Source organism: Phocoena phocoena, chromosome 6 (genome assembly GCF_963924675.1).
Source record: "Phocoena phocoena chromosome 6, mPhoPho1.1, whole genome shotgun sequence".
Lineage (NCBI taxonomy): Eukaryota > Metazoa > Chordata > Mammalia > Artiodactyla > Phocoenidae > Phocoena > Phocoena phocoena.
Genome location: NC_089224.1, coordinates 106,902,974 through 106,922,424, shown reverse-complemented (window position 1 = coordinate 106,922,424; position 19,451 = coordinate 106,902,974). Strand labels below are relative to the sequence as shown.

At 43.9% G+C, this 19,451-nt stretch overlaps 1 protein-coding gene across 6 annotated transcripts in view; it reads right to left on the bottom strand.

The window, feature by feature from the left end:
- RALGPS1 (Ral GEF with PH domain and SH3 binding motif 1) overlaps positions 1 to 19,451 on the bottom strand; it is a 281,611-nt gene that overhangs the window by 222,306 nt on the left and 39,854 nt on the right. For 4 of the 6 annotated variants that reach the window (XM_065878484.1, XM_065878486.1, XM_065878488.1 and 1 more), the window contains exons 1-3: positions 16,502 to 16,558; positions 13,213 to 13,320; positions 1,626 to 1,676 (exon numbers count right to left, since the gene is read on the bottom strand). In XM_065878484.1, the coding sequence (XP_065734556.1) occupies positions 1,626 to 1,676; positions 13,213 to 13,320; positions 16,502 to 16,558 (216 nt within the window). Of the gene's footprint in view, positions 1 to 1,625; positions 1,677 to 13,212; positions 13,321 to 16,501; positions 16,626 to 19,451 lie in introns of those variants that run through there. The other 2 variants (XM_065878490.1, XM_065878487.1) reach the window with 2 other exon arrangements.

Below are 19,451 nucleotides of genomic sequence, written 5' to 3'. Positions count from 1 at the left end.
CCTCCCTGGGCTCACAGCAGGCTGGGCTGTCCTCCTTGATGCTCAGGACAAAGAATAAAGATCCAAGCGTCTAAACTGCTCCAGATCAAAGCTAAGCAGAGCCGGGTTCAGCTGAGAACTAAGGCAACCATCGCACAACTACTTCCCCAAGAGGCTCCAACATGTAGTGTGTTGGGCTGTCTTCTGTTTTTGTTTTTGTTTTTAATTAGAAAGAATGTGTAATCCCACATTGGAAGAAAATAGAAAAAGACTGAAGTCAGCCAGTTCAAAAAAGCAAACATAGTTCTGCCCCCAAAACCTAATGAATACAACACACACACACACACACACACAAACACACACACACCGAAATACAAATCACTGCCACGTCTTCACACAAATGCTGAGTGCAGCTAGCAATACTAGTTTCCCCCTGATGTGTGGTGGGTTGGATGCCAGCTCTAGGAAGGCCTGGATCCTTTGTCTGGCTTTGTATTAAAATATGCTGTTCTTCTCAAAGTCTGTAAGAAGAAGGGCATCATGTTAAGAGTGGTGTTCTGGAATTCACACCATAGTTTTGACATATCCACCCCCCACACCCCGCTTCTCTGAAATCTGCACCCCACTCACAAGGCTGGGTCCTCTCAGCTGTTCTCGCTCATCTTGGCCACCTACTCCTGACCTGAGTCTCTGAACCAGCACCGGACACGGGTCTCAGCGGGGCTGGACTAAGATTTGCTGGTTCAGGTGTGGAAGGGGGCTTCCACGGCATCACGTAAATATGGGCCCTTCGGGGAGGCCAGGTTGGACCACAGGGGCAGACAGGACAGAGGGCAGGAGAGAGAGGAGAGGGGAAAGCAGAGGAGAGGGAAAAGCAGAGGAGAGGCAGGGAGCAGGGAGAGGGCTTGCGTCCTGCTCGGCTCTTCAGGTTGCCTGAACTCCATGCCACAGGTTCTGAAAGTGCCCCCTTTATGCTTGTAACAGATTCTTCTTCTGCCTATTCAGCTACTCGAAATGGATTTCTATTACTTGATAAGAAAACCAGAATCCTGTCTAAAATAACTGTAAAGCCTCATTATCAACTGCTAAACATTTCCAGGGATTTTTTTTCGAAGACTAAAATCAACTTTTTTTCTCTTTATTGAATATGCTGTTTCTAAAAATATATGTATGCTTTTAACATGAATTTGTATGTGTTTTGCTGCGGCAACTGGCTTCAAAATCAGAAACAAGGCAACCACCAGCATTTGGTATCAACAGAAAGAAGGCTCTCTAGGAGATGTTCTCTCCCATCTCTGTCTCAACAGTGAGCATCTCCAGAAGAGGTGGCCTGGGCAAAGGAATCAGTGTGGCCAGGCCTGACTCAGGTGTGAAGGCGGTAGGCACCGACTGCCCACAGCCCTGCCAGAGGGGGCCAAATGCAGTGACATCCTCTGGAGAACCTAAACACCTGACTCAAAGAGTGAGCACCTCTGAGAATGGAAAGCTCCTGGATGCTCTCTTTAATGGGGGCTTAAATCAATAACGTGAGTTTATAGAGACTTCAAGAGAGAAACCGGGAAACTGAGTCAGTCTAACATGGCCGACTAAATCCTCCCCTCCCAGCCCCAGCATTAGTAGCACAGTGTAAAGAACAAGGTACAGACCTCTGGCTGGATGGCTTTAAACACGGGTATGTCCATTAATGTGATCTGGCTCTGCAACAAAAGAGAATCGGGGTTAGAAAATACTGGAAACCAAAAACAGCTGTCATGTGACTTTGAAACTATACAGAGTAATAAAGTAATAAAGCTGTAATAAAGTACGACGCTCAGAAGTCATACTTTCCCCCTTGAAATAAAAATCAAGATAGAGTAAAAAATTGGGTAAATTTTGAAAATGCCTCGCCCATCGCTTCCCTCTTCATAAATCTTGATCCACCCTTCCTCCTCGAACATGAGATGAACTTCCAATTTAAGAATTGAGGGACTTCCCTGGTGGTCCAGTGGGTATGACTCCACATTCCCAATGCAGGGGGCCCGGGTTCACTCCCTGTTCGGGGAACTAGATCCCGCATGCATGCCGCAGCTAAGAAGTCCGCATGCCGCAACTAAAAGATCTCGCGTGCCGCAACTAAGTAAGACACAGTGCAGCCAAAATTAATTAATTAATTAATTTAAAAAAAAGAATTGATAATAGTAGTTTGGAGTGTGGGAGTGAAAGTAAGGGGAACATTTTAAGTTTGGATATTTTCGTTATTTGACTTTTTGTTTCAAGTATGAATTACTTTTACAATTTTAAAAAGTTGCAGACACCATATTATAAGTTAGCATGCTAAACAGAGACACTATCTATTACTGTAAAATTTTTTCTTTTTAAATTGTGGCTTATAGAAAGTGTACGTTTCTTCTGAAGCCTAAGCCTCCTCTAAATTATATGGTAAAGTGCTATTCAAGATGCATCCACAGACCAGTGTTGGACCATGAACTGTTTATTCCACCAGCCCACAATGAGATAATTACGGAATTTGAGAGCAAGCATTTGGAAACTTTTATAGCAATCCCCATGACATTTTTATTGTATTTTTTTAAAGTATCAGTCATTAACTGATGGGAAAGGAAAAAACTGGTCCTTTATCACAGCTAGCTTGAGAAGCACTAGTTCTGTCAATAGGGAAAACACACATCCAGTTAAAAATCTGTTCCCATCGCTAGAAGCTCATCAGGTGACAGTAAGAGAAAGCGTCATTGCTGACAGCTTTGCAGGCCAAGGCATGGACTGGGCTGACTTCACATGACCTATACCTATCTCCATATGTCACATGGGATGCCAGGAACCAGTTAACAGATGCTTCTGTGACAGGCCAGGGAAAGGAGAGATGAGAGCTTCTGGATGCCCACTAATGAGAGAAGACACCTGTCCATTGTACACAGGGCATCTGGGAGGACACGATGCACTGAACAGACATGGGCTCTGGAATCCACAGGGCTTGGGCATGCGTCTGGACACAATAACTTAAGAGCAATATTCTCTTTGACACATGACTTTAACCTCCCCCAGTTTCAGCTGCCACATCTAGAATATGGTGACAATAATCCCTATCTAATAGGATCGTTGTGAGAATTCAAGGCAAGAGGTACAGAATGCCTGGCACCTAATAGATGCCCTCTCTATATATGTATATGTGTACATATATGTGTGTGTACACATACAGGTGCCAGGCATTCTGTACCTCTTGTCTTGCATTTTCACAAAGATCATATACATGTTTACATATCATAATTTTTTTGGCAAAAGAGGAGTCACATAGATGGGCTTATGTATTGGCATATGAACTTATGGTTCCTGCCCAATACATGAGCTAGGAAATAAGGGGCCATTAATTTGTTTGAACATCCGTGCTTCAAAGTTGCTCTAAAAAATACTTAAAGGAGGGCTTCCCTGGTGGTGCAGTGGTTGGGAGTCCGCCTGCCGACGCAGGGGACACGGGTTCGTGCCCGGGTCTGGGAAGATCCCACGTGCCACGGAGCGGCTGGGCCCGTAAGCCATGGCCGCTAAGCCTGCGCGTCCGGAGCCTGTGCTCCGCAATGGGAGAGGCCACAACAGTGAGAGGCCCACGTACCACAAAAAATAAATAAATAAATAAAACACTTAAAGGAGGCTGTTACATCAAGTCAGCAAATACTGTCATGAGAAAAAATCTCGTGTCAAGAATACATTGGAGAAAAATGGCAACACACATGGCATGTCAGCAGTAACCACAATCCAGGGCTTAGGTGCAGAATTGTGGTCACCTCTTGGCACAATTTAAAGTTGGTCCAAGATCACTGGATTTCTGGGAAACACAGGATGCAGGCCAAAGCATACCATCTCCAGGGCTGAGGAGGAGACGGAAATAAGGAGGCGGCTTCATCCCTCCAAGGGGCTGGTGCTCATCATGGGCACTGAGGTGAAATGCCTCCACTAATGGAAGCTCAGCAGAGACGTGGATGGCACCAGGGAGTCTGAGCTCTTCCACCTCTGGGTCCACCCACCTGTGGCAAGCAGGCCCTGGACGTCAGCACAACGTGAGTGGTTACTATGTGCTGAAGCCCGCGGGCTTGTGTGTCTGGCCCAGAGCTACAGGGCCTTAAGCTCCGTCCCAGGCAGTGCAAATAGACTGGCATTTCTCCTGCCAGACCCATGCAGATTGTTAGCGAAGTGCTCCTCACACGTGGATTAATTCTGCCGTCCTGGGGAAGAGAAAGGCCTTGTGAAAACAGGAGATTTCAGCTGAGAGCTCACAGGGCCTTGGAAATCTCTCCCGCAGTTCAAGTTAACTCCCAATCCGGAAGAACCAGCAGGATGCTTGTAATGTCCCTTAGGAAAAGAACCAAAAGTCTGCTAATATGAAAATGAGAAAACTTCCTTTCCATCCTGCCATCAGTTCTAGGGTTTGCTACTGAATTTCCAAATGATGTATTAAAATAGTGACTTTATTTATTTATTTATTTTTTGCGGTACACGGGCTTCCTACTGTTGTGGCCTCTCCCGTTGCGGAGCACAGGCTCAGGAGCCATGGCTCACGGGCCCAGCCGCTCCGCGGCATGTAGGATCCTCCCGGACCGGGGCACAAACCCGTGTCCCCTGCATTGGCAGGCAGACTCTCAACCACTGTGCCACCAGGGAAGCCCTAAAATAGTGACTTTACATGTCATAGTTTTTTGGATGGTCCGAGTTTCAAATATTCTGATTCCCACTCAGACCATAAATCAGAAAATGTGTTCAGGTATTTTATTCAAGACAAACCACAACAGAGGACACGAGACTGAAAATAGAATGGTTGGTCCCAAACACACAATCAGAGGGTTTTCAGAAGAATCTCTCCTATTTCTGTCTTCTCGATTCTGGCCAAAAAAGATGCAGTGTCCAGAGTAAGAATACATAGATAGATAGGTAAAATCATCAGATTATAAATTTCATGTCATTTTACTACAAAGCCAAACACACGTAGAAAAGGTTGCTGATGAGCAATCCTTCTCCAGAAGTTGGAGGCAGGCAGTTTTACCAAAAGGGAGGATGTGGGTAGGAGTGGGGACCGGAGGGCGAGGTCAGGTCCTGCCCCTTTTCACAGCTGGCTCCCAGGCTCCTAGGGGTGTGGCACAGCCTCAACAGAAACACAAGACAATGAGGCCCTCGTGGTTCCTGCCGTGGTGAGGGCACGTGCCTGTGATGAGGACACTCAGGAACAAGTCTCTTATGGCTTCTCCTTATTTTCAAAAATAAAGCCTTAATACGGGCTATCCAATTAAGCTAGTCACCTGGCAATGCCTTCCTTCACCCTAACCCCTTCTCCCACCTCCTCCCTCCTAGCCCAGGGCCCCCTACAAATCCATGATTTTTAAGGAAATGGCCAATCTCCACATATTACAGAACGTTTCTGTAGAGATGAAGCTTTCAGAATGGAGAGACCTAGTGGATCACGTCACAATACAGCCCTACAGAAAAAGAGGAGGTGGCTTTATGTGGATAAATGACAGCAAATTAGCCAAAAAGAAAACAAACTGGTTTTTGCATATGTTGAATGTAGTGTTTTTCCCTCTAACAGTGGCTGACTAAATCCCCTCTTCCCAGCCACAACTTTATAGTATAAGGCTCTCCCCGAGTCCAAATAAACAAAGAAAGCTGTTGGCAAATCAGTGGTATGTCTTATAATAGAAGATATCTTTCAATTTGCATTTAGATCAATCCAAATGAGCCCCAGGAGGGCTCACGGAACAAAAAGTAATCAGCTCCAAAGATACATTCCTGCTTCTACTCCCAGAGCTGCTGTGTCTGACAATTTTAGAATCATAGTCAAGGAAACACAAACTAAAGAGGAAGACACCATTTGTGGTCCATCAGTGCCATCACAACTAACGGGACTATGAGTTGCTCAGTTCTTTTTGGAAAGTAATCTGGCAGTAACCCATAAAAAAAAATTCTTAACATTTTATTTATTTTTTAATGTCAAACTTACAAAAAATTTGCGAGAATAATATGATAAACTCTATAACCTTTCACCTAGCTTCATTATTAACATTTGGCCTCATTTGCTTTATTTTTATGTATATAATTATATACATATATATCTATAAAATTATATACACACACACACATTTTTTCTGAACCATTTGAGAGTAAAATACAGATATTATGACTCTTCACCTCTTAATCCTTCAGCATTTTATTTCCCAAGAACAAGATGATCCTCTTACATAATGATAAAATTATTATACTTAGGAAATTTATCATTGGTACAACCGTATTATCTAATATACAGTCCACATTCAAAATTTGCTAATTATCCCAATACTGTCTTTTACAGCAAGCTTTTCTTCATCCAGGATCAGGCACTACGTTTAGATATTATCTCCTAAAAATTGAAATGAGCATACTATTGACACAGCAATACCAATTCGTACAGAAAGAAAAGCACTGGTATATAAGAATATAGAGAGAGAGATCTACATTTAGATACAGAGACGCATATAGATGTTTACTGAACAATTATTTGTAGTAGTAAAAATCTGGAAGTAATCTAAAAGGCCATCAAAAAAGGAACTTGTTGAAAAAAATTATGGTACATGCAGACTCTGGAATATTATGCAGCTATTAAAAATAGAGGATTAAATCTATATATATTGATCTAGAAGAATGTCCATGATCTGCTGATGACAAAGACAAGTTCCTGCTTTGCTTTGTGCTCTGCTTCCAGCCACTGGGGAGAAGGACTGAGGTCTAGCTGCAGAGCACCCCACTAAAACTATAAGGACCTTTGAAATGATCTTAACCCTTTTGACCATAAAATGACACACATTAACAGGAAACCACATTAAACAAATGCATGGTTTGATGACTTAATTATAAGACGAACACCTTATAACCGTCATCCAGGTCAAGAAACAGCCACCCCAATCGATGGCAGAATGGACCCCAGAAATGTGGTATATACACACAATGGAGTATTATTTGACCTTAAAAAGAAAGGAAATTCTGACACATGCAACAACATAGATCAACCTCAAGGACATTATGCCAAGTGAAATAAGCCAGTTACAAAAAGACAAACAAACACTGTATGGTTCCACTTATATGAGATACCTGGAGTAGTCAGATTCACAGAGACAGAAAGTAAATGGTGGGGGCTGGGGGGATGGAGAGTTGTTTAATGGGCACAGAGTTTCGGGTCTGCAAGATGAAAACAGCTCTGAAGACTGGTTGCACAGTAGTGTGAATGTACTTAACACAACTGAACTGTACATTTTAAATGGTTAAGATGGTAATTTTTGTGTTACATATAGTTCACCACAATTAAGAAAAAAAAAGGAGTTCCTCCATGTGCCTTGTCCCAACCACAAGTCCCTCCCTCCTGTCAAAAGTAACCACTATCTTGACTTTCATCAGGTTTCTCTATAATTTTATCACCCAAGTAGTTTACCAAGACTATATCTTGGTATTGACCATTCTGGGTTGCCCCGGCATGACCAAGAACTTGCATTGAGTGCCAAGATTTATTTATTGGATCAATGGAATGTCACATACAAGGGGGAAATCTAGTTCAGAGTTGGGTCATCCTCCTTGTCATTGGAATGCTAGAATTCCTCAACTGAGTTATGAACTTGGTTGGGGGGGATTCCAGCCAAGATGGAGTAACAGTATATTCTTTCAATATGTAGGTTTGAATCTTTTTTTATTTTGTGAACATCTTCTTAAATTATAGTTTAAGTATTTGTTCAGTTTCCTTGCCTTTTATTCTCCTCTTTCAGGGATTTACATTATCTGTATGTTGGATCTTCTTTGCTTATCATTAATAGTTGTCACTTTTTTTTAATGTATTTCTTTCTTTCTTTCTTTTTTTTTTTTTGCGGTACATGGGCCTCTCACTGTTGTGGCCTCTCCTGTTGCGGAGCACAGGCTCCAGACGCGCAGGCTCAGCAGCCATGGTTCATGGGCCTAGCCACTCTGCGGCATGTGGGATCTTCCCAGGCTGGGGCACGAACCCATGTCCCCTGCATCGGCAGGCGGACTCTCAACCACTGTGCCACCAGGGAAGCCCCCAATTTATTTCTTTTTTATGGCTGCGTTGGGTCTTCGTTGTTGCATGCAGGCTTTCTCTAGTTGTAGCAAGCGGGGGTTACTCTTCGTTGTGGTGCATGGGCTTCTCACTGCAGTGTCTTCTCTTTGTTGCAAGGCACAGGCTCTAGGCGCACAGGCTTCAGTAGTTGTGGTACGTGGGCTCAGTTGTTGTGGCTCGTGGGCTCTAGAGCCGGGCTCTAGATTGCAGGCTCAGTAGTTGTGGCGCACGGGGTTAGTTGCTCCACGGCATGTGGGAATCTTTGCGGATCAGGGCTCGAACCCATGTCCCCTTCATTGACAGGCGGATTCTTAACCACTGCACTACCAGGGAAGTCCTATCACTTTTTTCAAAGTCTTATTATCTCTTTCTTCATTTATTTTGATCTTAAAATTTTTCCTCCCTTAAGGCATTTTCTGTTATATTTATCTATTCTTGTGTTCCTTCTACTTCAACATTCATTTCCAAAATAACTTTTATTTTCAATGCTTTCCTAACTCTGCCACCTCATTTCTGAGATTTTTCTATTTCAGACTTATGTTGTTCATGTCTTACAGTGTGATCTTAATATCTTCTCTTAGCTTATTTTGAAATAGAAAGGTTATAGTTTTTATCTGTTTTAAGGCATGTCTTTCTGGCATGCTTTCGTTATCTACAGCATTCTGTCCTTACTCTTTTTTTCTTATAATAACTTTGAAAGACTTGATATCAATAATTTTCTGTTGCTTATTTTTATGTAAAATTAGTTTTCCTAATTTTCTAGAGGGGAACATGGTTCAGGGTAGCTTTTCTAACTTCATATAGCTCTTCTTTTGGTTACTTTCATGTAGTGTTCAACAACATGCAGTTGTTTTTTGAGATTTCACACACACACACACACACACACACACACACACACATTTATTTAGACCTCCTTTTTCCTTAACTTTCCCTATCCTGATCATTTTCAGTCCATTCCCATACTGAATCTCTCTCTGATATGGAGCCTTCTTCTGGAAGTGAGCCCTGGTCAGTTGGTCTCAAGAGCTCATAGGGCTAGTCCACAGATCTCTTCCACCCATCCATTATCTGAGTGGTCAAAATTCCTGTCAATTTCAGTTGCTATTCTCACATTAATCTGCCGAACTTTCCAGTGAATTCCTGATGGAAATTCTGGGGTTCTCCTATTCTCTGGTCTGTCAAATGCCCCAATACTTACTTCTGCTTTCTCTTATACTGAAGCTGATACTCTGCAGGTCTTTTTGATACTGGTGGAGTATCCCCAGCCATTTGTATTTTGGGCTTGATAGGGATAACTTGACACCTAATTTTATTGTAAATATTTCTCACGGGTTTCAGGGTTTGCTATCTAGTTGTTCTGGATGTTTTTATGTGGGGATTCAGGGAGAATAAAGAACTATGCTGCCGCCACCGCCATCTTCCCAGAATCACTCAAATGATTTTTTTATTGGACTCTTGTGTCTGGCTTTTTCCTTTCTTTCATATTATTAGACAGGAAACTAAAATACCAGGTGGTCTGGTTCAGTTCCAACACCTGGCAGCTCCAATACTTCCCCAAAGACCAAAGACCCCAGGGGACCTGGCTTCACATCTAAGCTGAAGACACGCTGGCTCTGGCAGGAGCAGCCAAGTGTCAGTGCTGCACCCTCAGAGCCTTCACTGCCCTTCCCTGCAGTCTTCCCAGACTGGGCTGGGCTGAGCAACACTCTAGGGCTGAGACTAGAAAACCAGGCCCAAAATCTCACCAAGGGGTCTGGCTGGACAATGATGTTCTAGGCGCAGCCTAACTCTCTGCCTTTCCACGTGGGGAACAACTTTAAAGGGATTTTTAAACCTCATTATTGCTTCATTCCTTTCACAAAGCTAAAAAACACAGCTCAAAAATACAACAAGCAGGGCTTCCCTGGTGGCTCAGTGGTTAAGAACCTGCCTGCCAGTGCAGTGGACACTGGTTCGAGCCCTGGTCCGGGAAGATCCTACATGCCACAGAGCAACTAAGCCCGTGCGCCACAACTACTGAGCCTGCGTGCTGCAACTACTGAAGCCCGCACGCCTAGACCCCATGCTCCACAACAAATAGAAGCCACTGCAATGAGAAGCCCGCACACCGCAACAAAGAGTAGCTCCCGCTCGCTGCAACTAGAGAAAACCCGCGCACAGCAACACAGACCCAACGCAGCCTAAATAAATAAATAAATAAATAAATAAATAAATAAATACAACAAGCAGACAAAAGCAAATAGAATATAGAAGCTAAGCCAGCAAGGTCCATGATGTCTTCTAAAGGAGAGAGATGCACTATAGTTTTGTGCCTGAGAGGACAGACTAGCACTACGCTGTCTAATACAGTGGTCACTAGCCTCACGCGGCTATTGAGGATCTGAAATGTCACCAGCGCTCTTAAGTTTAGAAGACTACATTGAGTTTTGAAGATTTAGTGTGAAAAAAGAATGCAAAGTATCTCAACAATTTCATGTTGTTTACAGGTTGAAATGATAATATTTTAGATACAGCAAGTTAAATAAAAAATATTTTTAAAGTAATTTTACCTTTTTTAATGTGGCTACTAAAAATTTTTAAATTGCATATGTGGCCCAGATTATATTTCTACTGGTCTAGAATGTCAGAAGCCCTGGTTTTAAAGCCCAGACAGATAACGCCACTTACTGTCTGTGTGAAGAGGTGATTTTCCTCTCTATACTGGTGACAGTATACTGGGAATAATTAATATGCCTAATTTGTAAGGCTGTGGTGAAAAGTACATTAGATTAATGCATGTAAAACATTTAGCACAAGACCTAGACAAAGTAGGTGTTCAAAAGTGGGAGCTGCCCTAGTTATCACCATCCAGCATTAGGTGAATAATCAGGAGATGAAGGTTTCAGACCTGGCTCTGCCCACATCTGGCTATATGATCCAGGTTAAAAAAACACAATCTCTTAGATCCTTAGTTTCTTTCTTAGAAAATCGGGAGCTAATAATCTGCCTCATCAGGTTGTTCTGAGGACTGAATTCTTCTAGTCAACGTGTACTATGAGGGAGGCACTATTCTGGGCAATGGGGAAAGAGCCGTGAAAGAGATAAAGTTCCTGTCCTTCAGGAGTTTGCATTCTAGTGGAGGAGACAGACCATACAAAACACTATTACAGAATGTAATGTAGGGCAGTCATTAGAGATATGAAGAAAACAGAGCAGGGTCAGGGAAGCGTGTGATGTACAGATGCTACTTTAGCCCGTGAAATTCCTGTCTAGGGCTGACATCTGAACAGAGACTGGGAGACATGTGGGAAAGAGCCATTAGGACAGAAGGAAGAAGAAGCACAGGACCCTAAGGCAGGGGGATGCCAGGTGAGTCTGGGGAAGAAAGAGGCAGCTGGCGTGTAGCTGGGGAGCAAGGAGATGGGGCAGGAGAGGAGGTTTGGCCAGACCACGGGGCCCTGGAGGCTCACGAGGAATTCCGGATCTCATTCTAGTATAAGGGAGCCCCTAAAGAGTTTTACACTGGTTTTAAAAGGATCCCTCAGACACACTGAGGGAGGTGACATATGTGCCAGGCTCAGCATGGCCTGGCACAAAGTAAACGTGGGAGCAAGCGATGGCAGAGCAAAGAGATGGGGCCCACTTAGCTCCATAGACCCCTGGAGGGCACCAAACCTGTTACAGCAAGGGGACCAGGAAAAAGTGGGCATGGCCGGAAATAATTCCGTGGTTCTGCAGAGAAATGCAGCCCTGGGCAGCGCTTGCAATCAGGTCACCCCAGAGCTGACGTCCTCCCTCCACCGTCAAAGTGCACAAGGAAGAAACCAGGTCATGGCAAAACGAGGAGCCAAGCCTGCTCCTCCACAACAAAGAAGCACAGGGTCCGACCAGCAGCAACACACTGGCTGAAGGAAAAACAATTCTTTTTAATTTATAATTACAGAATTTGTTCAAATAATATTGTCTATCATTGCAGAAAACAGTCATTGTAAAAATATAGAGACTAAAAATAAACAAAAAGAAGAAAAATTAAATTCCAATTATTTAGAATCCTACAACCAGAAACTATAGTAAATAATATGTTTGGCTATATAGGTATCCACGTATTTAAGAATATGTAAACATCGGATCTAGACCTCTTCTTATGCAAATATAAATATGTAGGTGTTGTGCATGCTTTTTAAAAACGGCACTATTCTCTGTAAGTTGTGATGTAACCCAGCAGTCCCCAACCTTTTTGGCACCAGAGACCGGTTTCGTGGAAGACAATTTTTCCAACCGGGTGGGGAGGAGCGGACGGTTCAGGCGGCAATGCGAGCGATGGGCAGCGGCAGATGAAGCTTCGCTCGCTCGCTCGCCCGCCGCTCACCTCCTGCTGTGCGGCCCGCTTCCTAATAGGCCGCGGACCGGTACCGGTCCTCAGCCCAGGGGTTGGGGATCCCTGCTGTAACCTGTTCCTTTCACTTACTATTCATATATATTGTGTACGCCTTCCAAGGTAGTTAAATTCCTAGATAGACAGCTTCCTGTTTTTTTATCCTTCAAAGTTATTTATTATTTTGCTTTCATATAATTATATTATACATTCCTTCCTTAATTCTTTTTTTAATTTTGATCTTTATAGCAATGCAACAAGTATTAAAATTAATTTTGTAATGCATCTGTAACCAGATAGGTACAAAGGTTTTTCTGCTCCAACAATTTTTCCAAACCAGGTACTATAATACACCTACTGAAAATATTTGTGGGTTTTTTTATTTTTAAAAACTTTTTATTGAAATATAGTTTATTCACAATGTTGTGTTAGTTTTAGGTGTACAGCAAAGTGATTCAGCTATATATATATATATATATATATATTCTTTTTTTACATTCTCTCCCATTATAAGTTATTACAAGATATTGAGTATAGTTCCCTGTGCTACACAGTAGGTCCTTCTTTGTTGTCTGTTTTATATAGAGTAGTGTGTATATTTTAATCCAAACTCCTAATTTATCCCTCCCTGCAGACATCACCCTTTTTTAATGCCACATGGTATTTCATAAAGAATACTTTATTCGGCAATCCCCTATTGTTGGATATACAGCTTGTTTCCAATCTGAGCAAACAAGCCTGAGCAGTGACCCCCTCGAGCTCCCCGTTATGGTGCCCAGCCACCCACATCAGTCCTGTTACTTACAGCAAACTCCTCGGGAGTCACTTTCAGGACATCGAAGACAACGGCATCGTAGCTCTTGCTGGCATGGTCGCAGCCCTGGCCCTCCAGAGAGTCTGAGCTGCTGCTGCCCTGCAGAGGACAGGGAGAGATGGGGCCGCCTGAGCAGTCTGGCTGACTCCACAATCACTGACTCCCAAACCTCAGAACTGAGGATGCAAGCGGGGCAGAACCGTACAATGATAAAAGCTTCTGTTGTTTCGTGCTTTACCCTATTCCAGGCACTGTGTTAAGAACTTCATCTGCATAATCTAATTTAACTCTCATAACAGCTCTCTGAGTACACACTATTATTATTCCCATCCTATAGGTAAGGAAGTAGAGGCAGTGCTACTTCCCTAACGTATCTCACCTAGGAAACTGAAGAGCCGGAACGTGAGCCCAGTTGTATATCTCTCTTACCCCTCAATCATACGTGCCCTCGCTCACTACACCCCAACTGCTTCCAGCTGCCTCTGTGGCGGGGGGGCGGTGAAAAGATACAGCCCACCCTTCACATCTTAGGAGGCCTGAGGAGATCACCTGTTTTGTTATGTTTTTCAAACATTACCTGGTTTCACCTTTTTTTTTCTCTACTTAAATTCATTTCAGGAAATTATTATACAAAACGTTAAACTGACTCTCAAGGCTTATTTCATGTAGGGGCCACTTGGAATTCAAAGCCTGTTAGCTGATGAGGTGAGAGGTAACCGGCCAGTCTTGGAGACGGCGTGAAAGTTATATTTAGTAGAGCCCCTTGTTAAGAAGAACACCGGGAATCCTGCATGTAAAGGAAAGGTCTCCTGTAAAAGAGCAAGTTAAACTCCCCAGATGTGGCCAGTTACATGAAACCCAACACTGTAGGCATCCCAGAATGCTGAACATACCTTCTCTTCAATTTTACTTAATTCCATCAAATTCTACTTTGGGGAACCAATAGAGCTTACCACCCCAAAACTGTGCCCTGTTCATATACGGTTTTATTCGTCTCAACCTGTGAAGAGGGATTTTGTGGTTTCCATTAACCTCAACATCTTGGACCGGGATTTAGAGAATATGCTTTTATTAATTCCCCGTTATTTCACTCTTTCCAAAATGGCTATATCTGGAAAAACTTTGCAATCTTACTGGAAACTAGAGTGTTTTTAGGCTAGGGAGGGAAACCAATAGTCAACAACTGAAAACGTGAGGTTAAAAGGAGGAGCAGAAACTTAAACCTGTAGATTTCAATAGGCCTCTGTCATTTAAAGGCTACCAAAAACTCTAAGATGATCTTAAGAAGCTCTGAGCTCTGAAGTCAGACAGGCCTGCTTAGAATGCCAGCTCCACCCAAGCTGCTGTCTGACCTCTTCACTTCGCAGAGCCTCAGCTACCATCTGTAAAATGGCACCATTAGAACCCGCTCCCCAGGGCTGTGGCACAGGTCATACAAAATGAAGATTACAAAGCAACTGGCAGGATCCCCTCCCTGGGCGATGCTGATTCAAGGGGCCTGGGTGGGCTCAGGCATGGCTATTTTGAAAGTTCCACGGGCAATGGGACATTCTCCTCTGAGGAGAATCTGTGTTAAACTTTTGAAAAGTAATAAAGATTAATCCTGAATACTTCTGGAACTGGCCATCGATTCTACCCCTCGGTCTTACAGACCCTGAGCAATGGCTACCAATAAATCATTCTGCACTTCCATGTTCCCCTTCCACGGAGCAGCCTGAAGCAGGTGACGGGGCTGACCTTCTTCCAGGGAGTGTAATGTCATCGTGGTCAGGACCAGTGGCTCCAGAGTCACAGAGGCCTGGCTGTGAATCCCCACCCACCGCTGACCAGCTGTGAAGCCAGTTCATTTGAAGCCAGTTCATTCACTGCTCCCTGCCTCAGTTTCCTCGCCTATAAACTGGGGGTGAAACAACAGCACATGCCTGATGGGGTTATTGTGAGGATTAAGTGAGATCATGCCTGTGGAATATACAAAAGAAGTGCCCGGTATACAGTTAAGCACTAAATCATGGGTGTCCATCTGTATAAACATGTCACTCAGTCACCAAAATGTATTGAGCACTTCAATTAGACATGCATTCATTTGTTCGTTCATTCAACAAATATTTATTGAGCTCTCACGACGTTCTGGATACACATATACATGTGTATTTGTATATATACACATATATGTAGATATATATAGTATATGTGTGTGTTTGCACACATATGTGTATGTATACATATATACACAGACGGAGGCTAAAAAAGAAAGAAGTTTTACTCTAGACGGAGTGTAAACTGTAAATGGAAAGAGAAGTCTGATTCCTCCAGTTACCAGACAGAGTCCATTCCTGGAATTTCAGGTTTTATAACTTTCCTGTAACACCCCATTGCACCTGCCCCAAACATACACACTCATACAAGCGGTCTTATTTAATCAAAAGTTGTCCCAAATACATTCAGTGGTAGCGGTGGAGGTGGTGGTGGTGATGACGACACAGTAACTTTATTTAAACGTATACTGGCGCCATCTGGGAATTTTAACGGGTACCCACAAGTCTGCTTTCAGAACCAGAGATCAAGCTAAGGAATTTTTTTAAAGGGTTATAAGAAATGGATTGGTTCCTATGAATTCTAGCTGATTGCACAGGATCATTTCAAAAGCCCAGCTCGACCATGAGGGCCTTGTGAGTTCAGAACACGGAGCACCCCCTTGTCCGTTTATCACAGGAGCCCAGCGTTATGCATCTGACACGGTGGTCTCCCCAGGCCTCAGATGACACCCCCTCCCCCGCCTGCCTCTGTTCTATTACAGAACTTGGAAAGCAAACTCCCAAACCCCCAGGGCAGGGGCCCGAGCCCAGGCCACTCTCGACCACCAGCCCTTACAGCCATTTCCTCCTGAGCAAGGTAAATAGGAACACGGGGCCAGCTGGAAGCACTTCTGTCTGACTTCATTCCAGAATGTGTGACCTATTTATAATCAGCCACGGCTTTGCTTGGGAAAGGTCTGATCCCTTCTTGCCACCAAAATGGAATGTGGCACTTGCTACGACTGGACTAGGCAGGTATTTGTTTTTCTTTGAAGAGAACGACTTCAGAAAACACACTGATCCTCAGGACTGACTGCCTCCCAAATCTCACGCCTGGCATGGCTGGTCGGGAGGGCTAAGAATGGTGGCATTCATGGAGGCCTGCAGCCCCCGGGCCAAGACTCAGGGGGCCTGGGTCAGCTGCAAGGAGCCCCGGCCCACCCACCCCACCCACGGCCCCGGCCCCGGTCCCGCAGCCCCAGTACCTGTGGAGTGGCAGAGGTGACCAGCACGCTAGCCATCAGACCATTCCTCTTGTACATAGTCTCCAGGCCACAGGGAGCTTCAGGGCAGCCTCTGTCGGTGACATAACCTGTCTGGAGAAGTCCTGCAAGGCAAAGGGGCTCATAAAAACCAGCCTTCAAACCCAAGCTAATCCCACCCTGGGAGAGAGTTGTGCTGGACTTGAGCTTGTGACCCCAGAGGAGACCTTCAAAGAAAGGTTACACAAGCTGGTGGCCTTCAGGTTAAATATGGCCCACAGATGTAGTCAGCTAGGCTTGTACAGGTTTTAGTATGTTTTAAATTAATCACCGACATTTAAAAATTGGAAGGTTTCACACAGAATTCTGGATTTGTGACTTTTCTGGCAGCACTGGGCCCCATTCCTGCATGACGGCCGTCAGCTGGGCTGGGCAGCGCTGCCCCTTGTACTGGTGCACTTACTGGAGCAAGTGCCTTTCAGACCCCATCTGGCCTGTACAGCAGCCACTTGGAGACCTGCCTGGCTCCTGCAGACACTAGAGTTTGTGACCTTTGTTTTAAAAAGAAGGCAGGTGAAGAAGACAAACTGAATCTACCGTGTTTCACTGTGCACCAGACCATTCCATCAATAATAATAATATGGATACTAGCTAAGACTCAGAGAGTTCTCGCCACGTGCCATGCACCTTACTTACAGTAACTCCTCTAATGCTCACAACAGTCCTTGGTAGGTCCTGTTATTACCCCCATATTCCAGGTGGGGAATTTGAGGCACAGAGAGGTTAAGTAACTAGTGCTTTGGTGTCTTTGCTCATGCCGTCCCACCAAACCATCATTATTCAGGACCTGGCTCAAATGTCAAATGTCATCTCCCCTGGTTATCGCACCTGGACCACTCAAACAAGAACCAGCGCTCTCATACCAATGTGTACAGGCCCCTAGTAGGGCATTTATCACATCACTGAACATCAGAGCACTGTAGCCACCACCAGCTTTTTCCCAGGAGAGCGATCAGGATGTAATGGGGAAAGGAAAGGAGAAGGCAAAGGGACCAGCTGGAAGCCAACTGCAATTACCAGGAAAGAGACGAGGGTCCTCTGAGCTAGAGTGGCAACAGTGACACCAAAGAGAAGGACACAGGCTGAGAGACAGTAAGGACAGAAATGCAACAGAAACTGGTGTAGGGGGAGGGAGGACCCACTGAGGATGCGTGACTTCTGGCTCGAGGTGTCAGAGGCACAGCAACTGTGGAGAACAGTCTGGCAGTTTCTTAAAAAGTTAAACATCAACTTTACCAAATGACCCCACAACTCTACACCTAGGTAACTATCTTTAAAATAAATGAAAACATATGTCCACACAAAAACATGCACATGACTTTATTCATCTTAGCCAAAAGCTGGGAACTAAGTGCCCACCAACTGGGGAATGGATAGACAATGGGATATCTCCATACAATGGAATACTACTCAGCAATAAAAAGAAATGGAACACTGATACAAAGTATAACATGAATAAACCTCAAAAACATCATGCTAAGTGAAAGAGGTCACACAAAGGATTGTACAATATGAGGCCATTCTTATGAAATGTCCAAAAAGCCAAATTCATAGAGAGGGGGAGCACAACAATGAGAGGCTGGGGTGGAGGCAGGACTGACTGCAAATGAGCACAGAGGATTTTTCTGGGGTGATGGAAATGTGCTAAAACCAGATGTGGTGATGGTTACACAGTCCCAGAAATCCACAAAGCCATAGGACCGTACACTTGGAATGAGTGCGTTTTACAGTAGGTAAATTAACCACAGCAAATGCAGCAGCCACCAGCTGTCTCATGATGGTGACCTGAACTTACACATTTAACTCCCCCCTTCCACATCCCTTTGAAATAATCAAAGAAATATTAAAATACTAAAAACAAACTGTATTAGCACACGATGACAGACAATGGTTATTAATAAGCAAAAACACTTTCAGGATTTCCAGGGGCAGAAGAGATGGGCCTCACCAGTCCTTCCCATCAGGAAACTTACACAAGCCTCTTAGATAGCCTCATCCACCAGAGGACAGACAACAGAAGCAAGAAGAACTACAATCCTGCAGCCTGTGGAACAAAAACCACATTCACAGAAAGATAGACAAGATGAAAGGGCAAAGGGCTATGTACCAGATGAAGATAAAACCCCAGAAAAAACAACTAAATGAAGTGGAGATAGGCAACCTTCCAGAAAAAGAATTCAGAACAATGATAGTGAAGATGATCCAGAACCTCGGAAAAAGAATGGAGGCAAAGATCGAGAAGATGCAAGAAATGTTCAACAAAGACATAGAAGAATTAAAGAATAAACAGAGAGGAACGATACAATAACTGAAGTGAAAACTACACTAGAAGGAATCAATAGCAGAAGAATGGAGGCAGAGAACGGATAAGTGACCTGGAAGACAGAATGGTGGAATTCACTGCTGTGGAACAGAATAAAGAAAAAAGAATGAAAAGAAACAAAGACAGCCTAAGAGACCTCTGGGACAACATTAAACACAACAGCATTCACATTACAGGGGTCCCAGAAGGAGAAAAGAGAGAGAAAAGACCCGAGAAAATATTTGAAGAGATTATAGTTGAAAACTTCCCTAACATGGGAAAGGAAATAGCCACCCAAGTCCAGGAAGCGCAGCAAGTCCCATACAGGATAAACCCAAGGAGAAACACACCGAGACACATAGTAATCAAATTGGCAAAAATTAAAGACAAAGAAAAATTACTGAAAGCAGCAAGGGAAAAATGACAAATAACATACAAGGGAACTCCCATAAGGTTAACAGCTGATTTCTCAGCAGAAACTCTACAAGCCAGAAGGGAGTGGCATGATATACTTAAAGTGATGAAAGGGAAGAACCTACAACCAAGATTACTCTACCCAACAAGGATCTCATTCAGATTCGACGGAGAAAT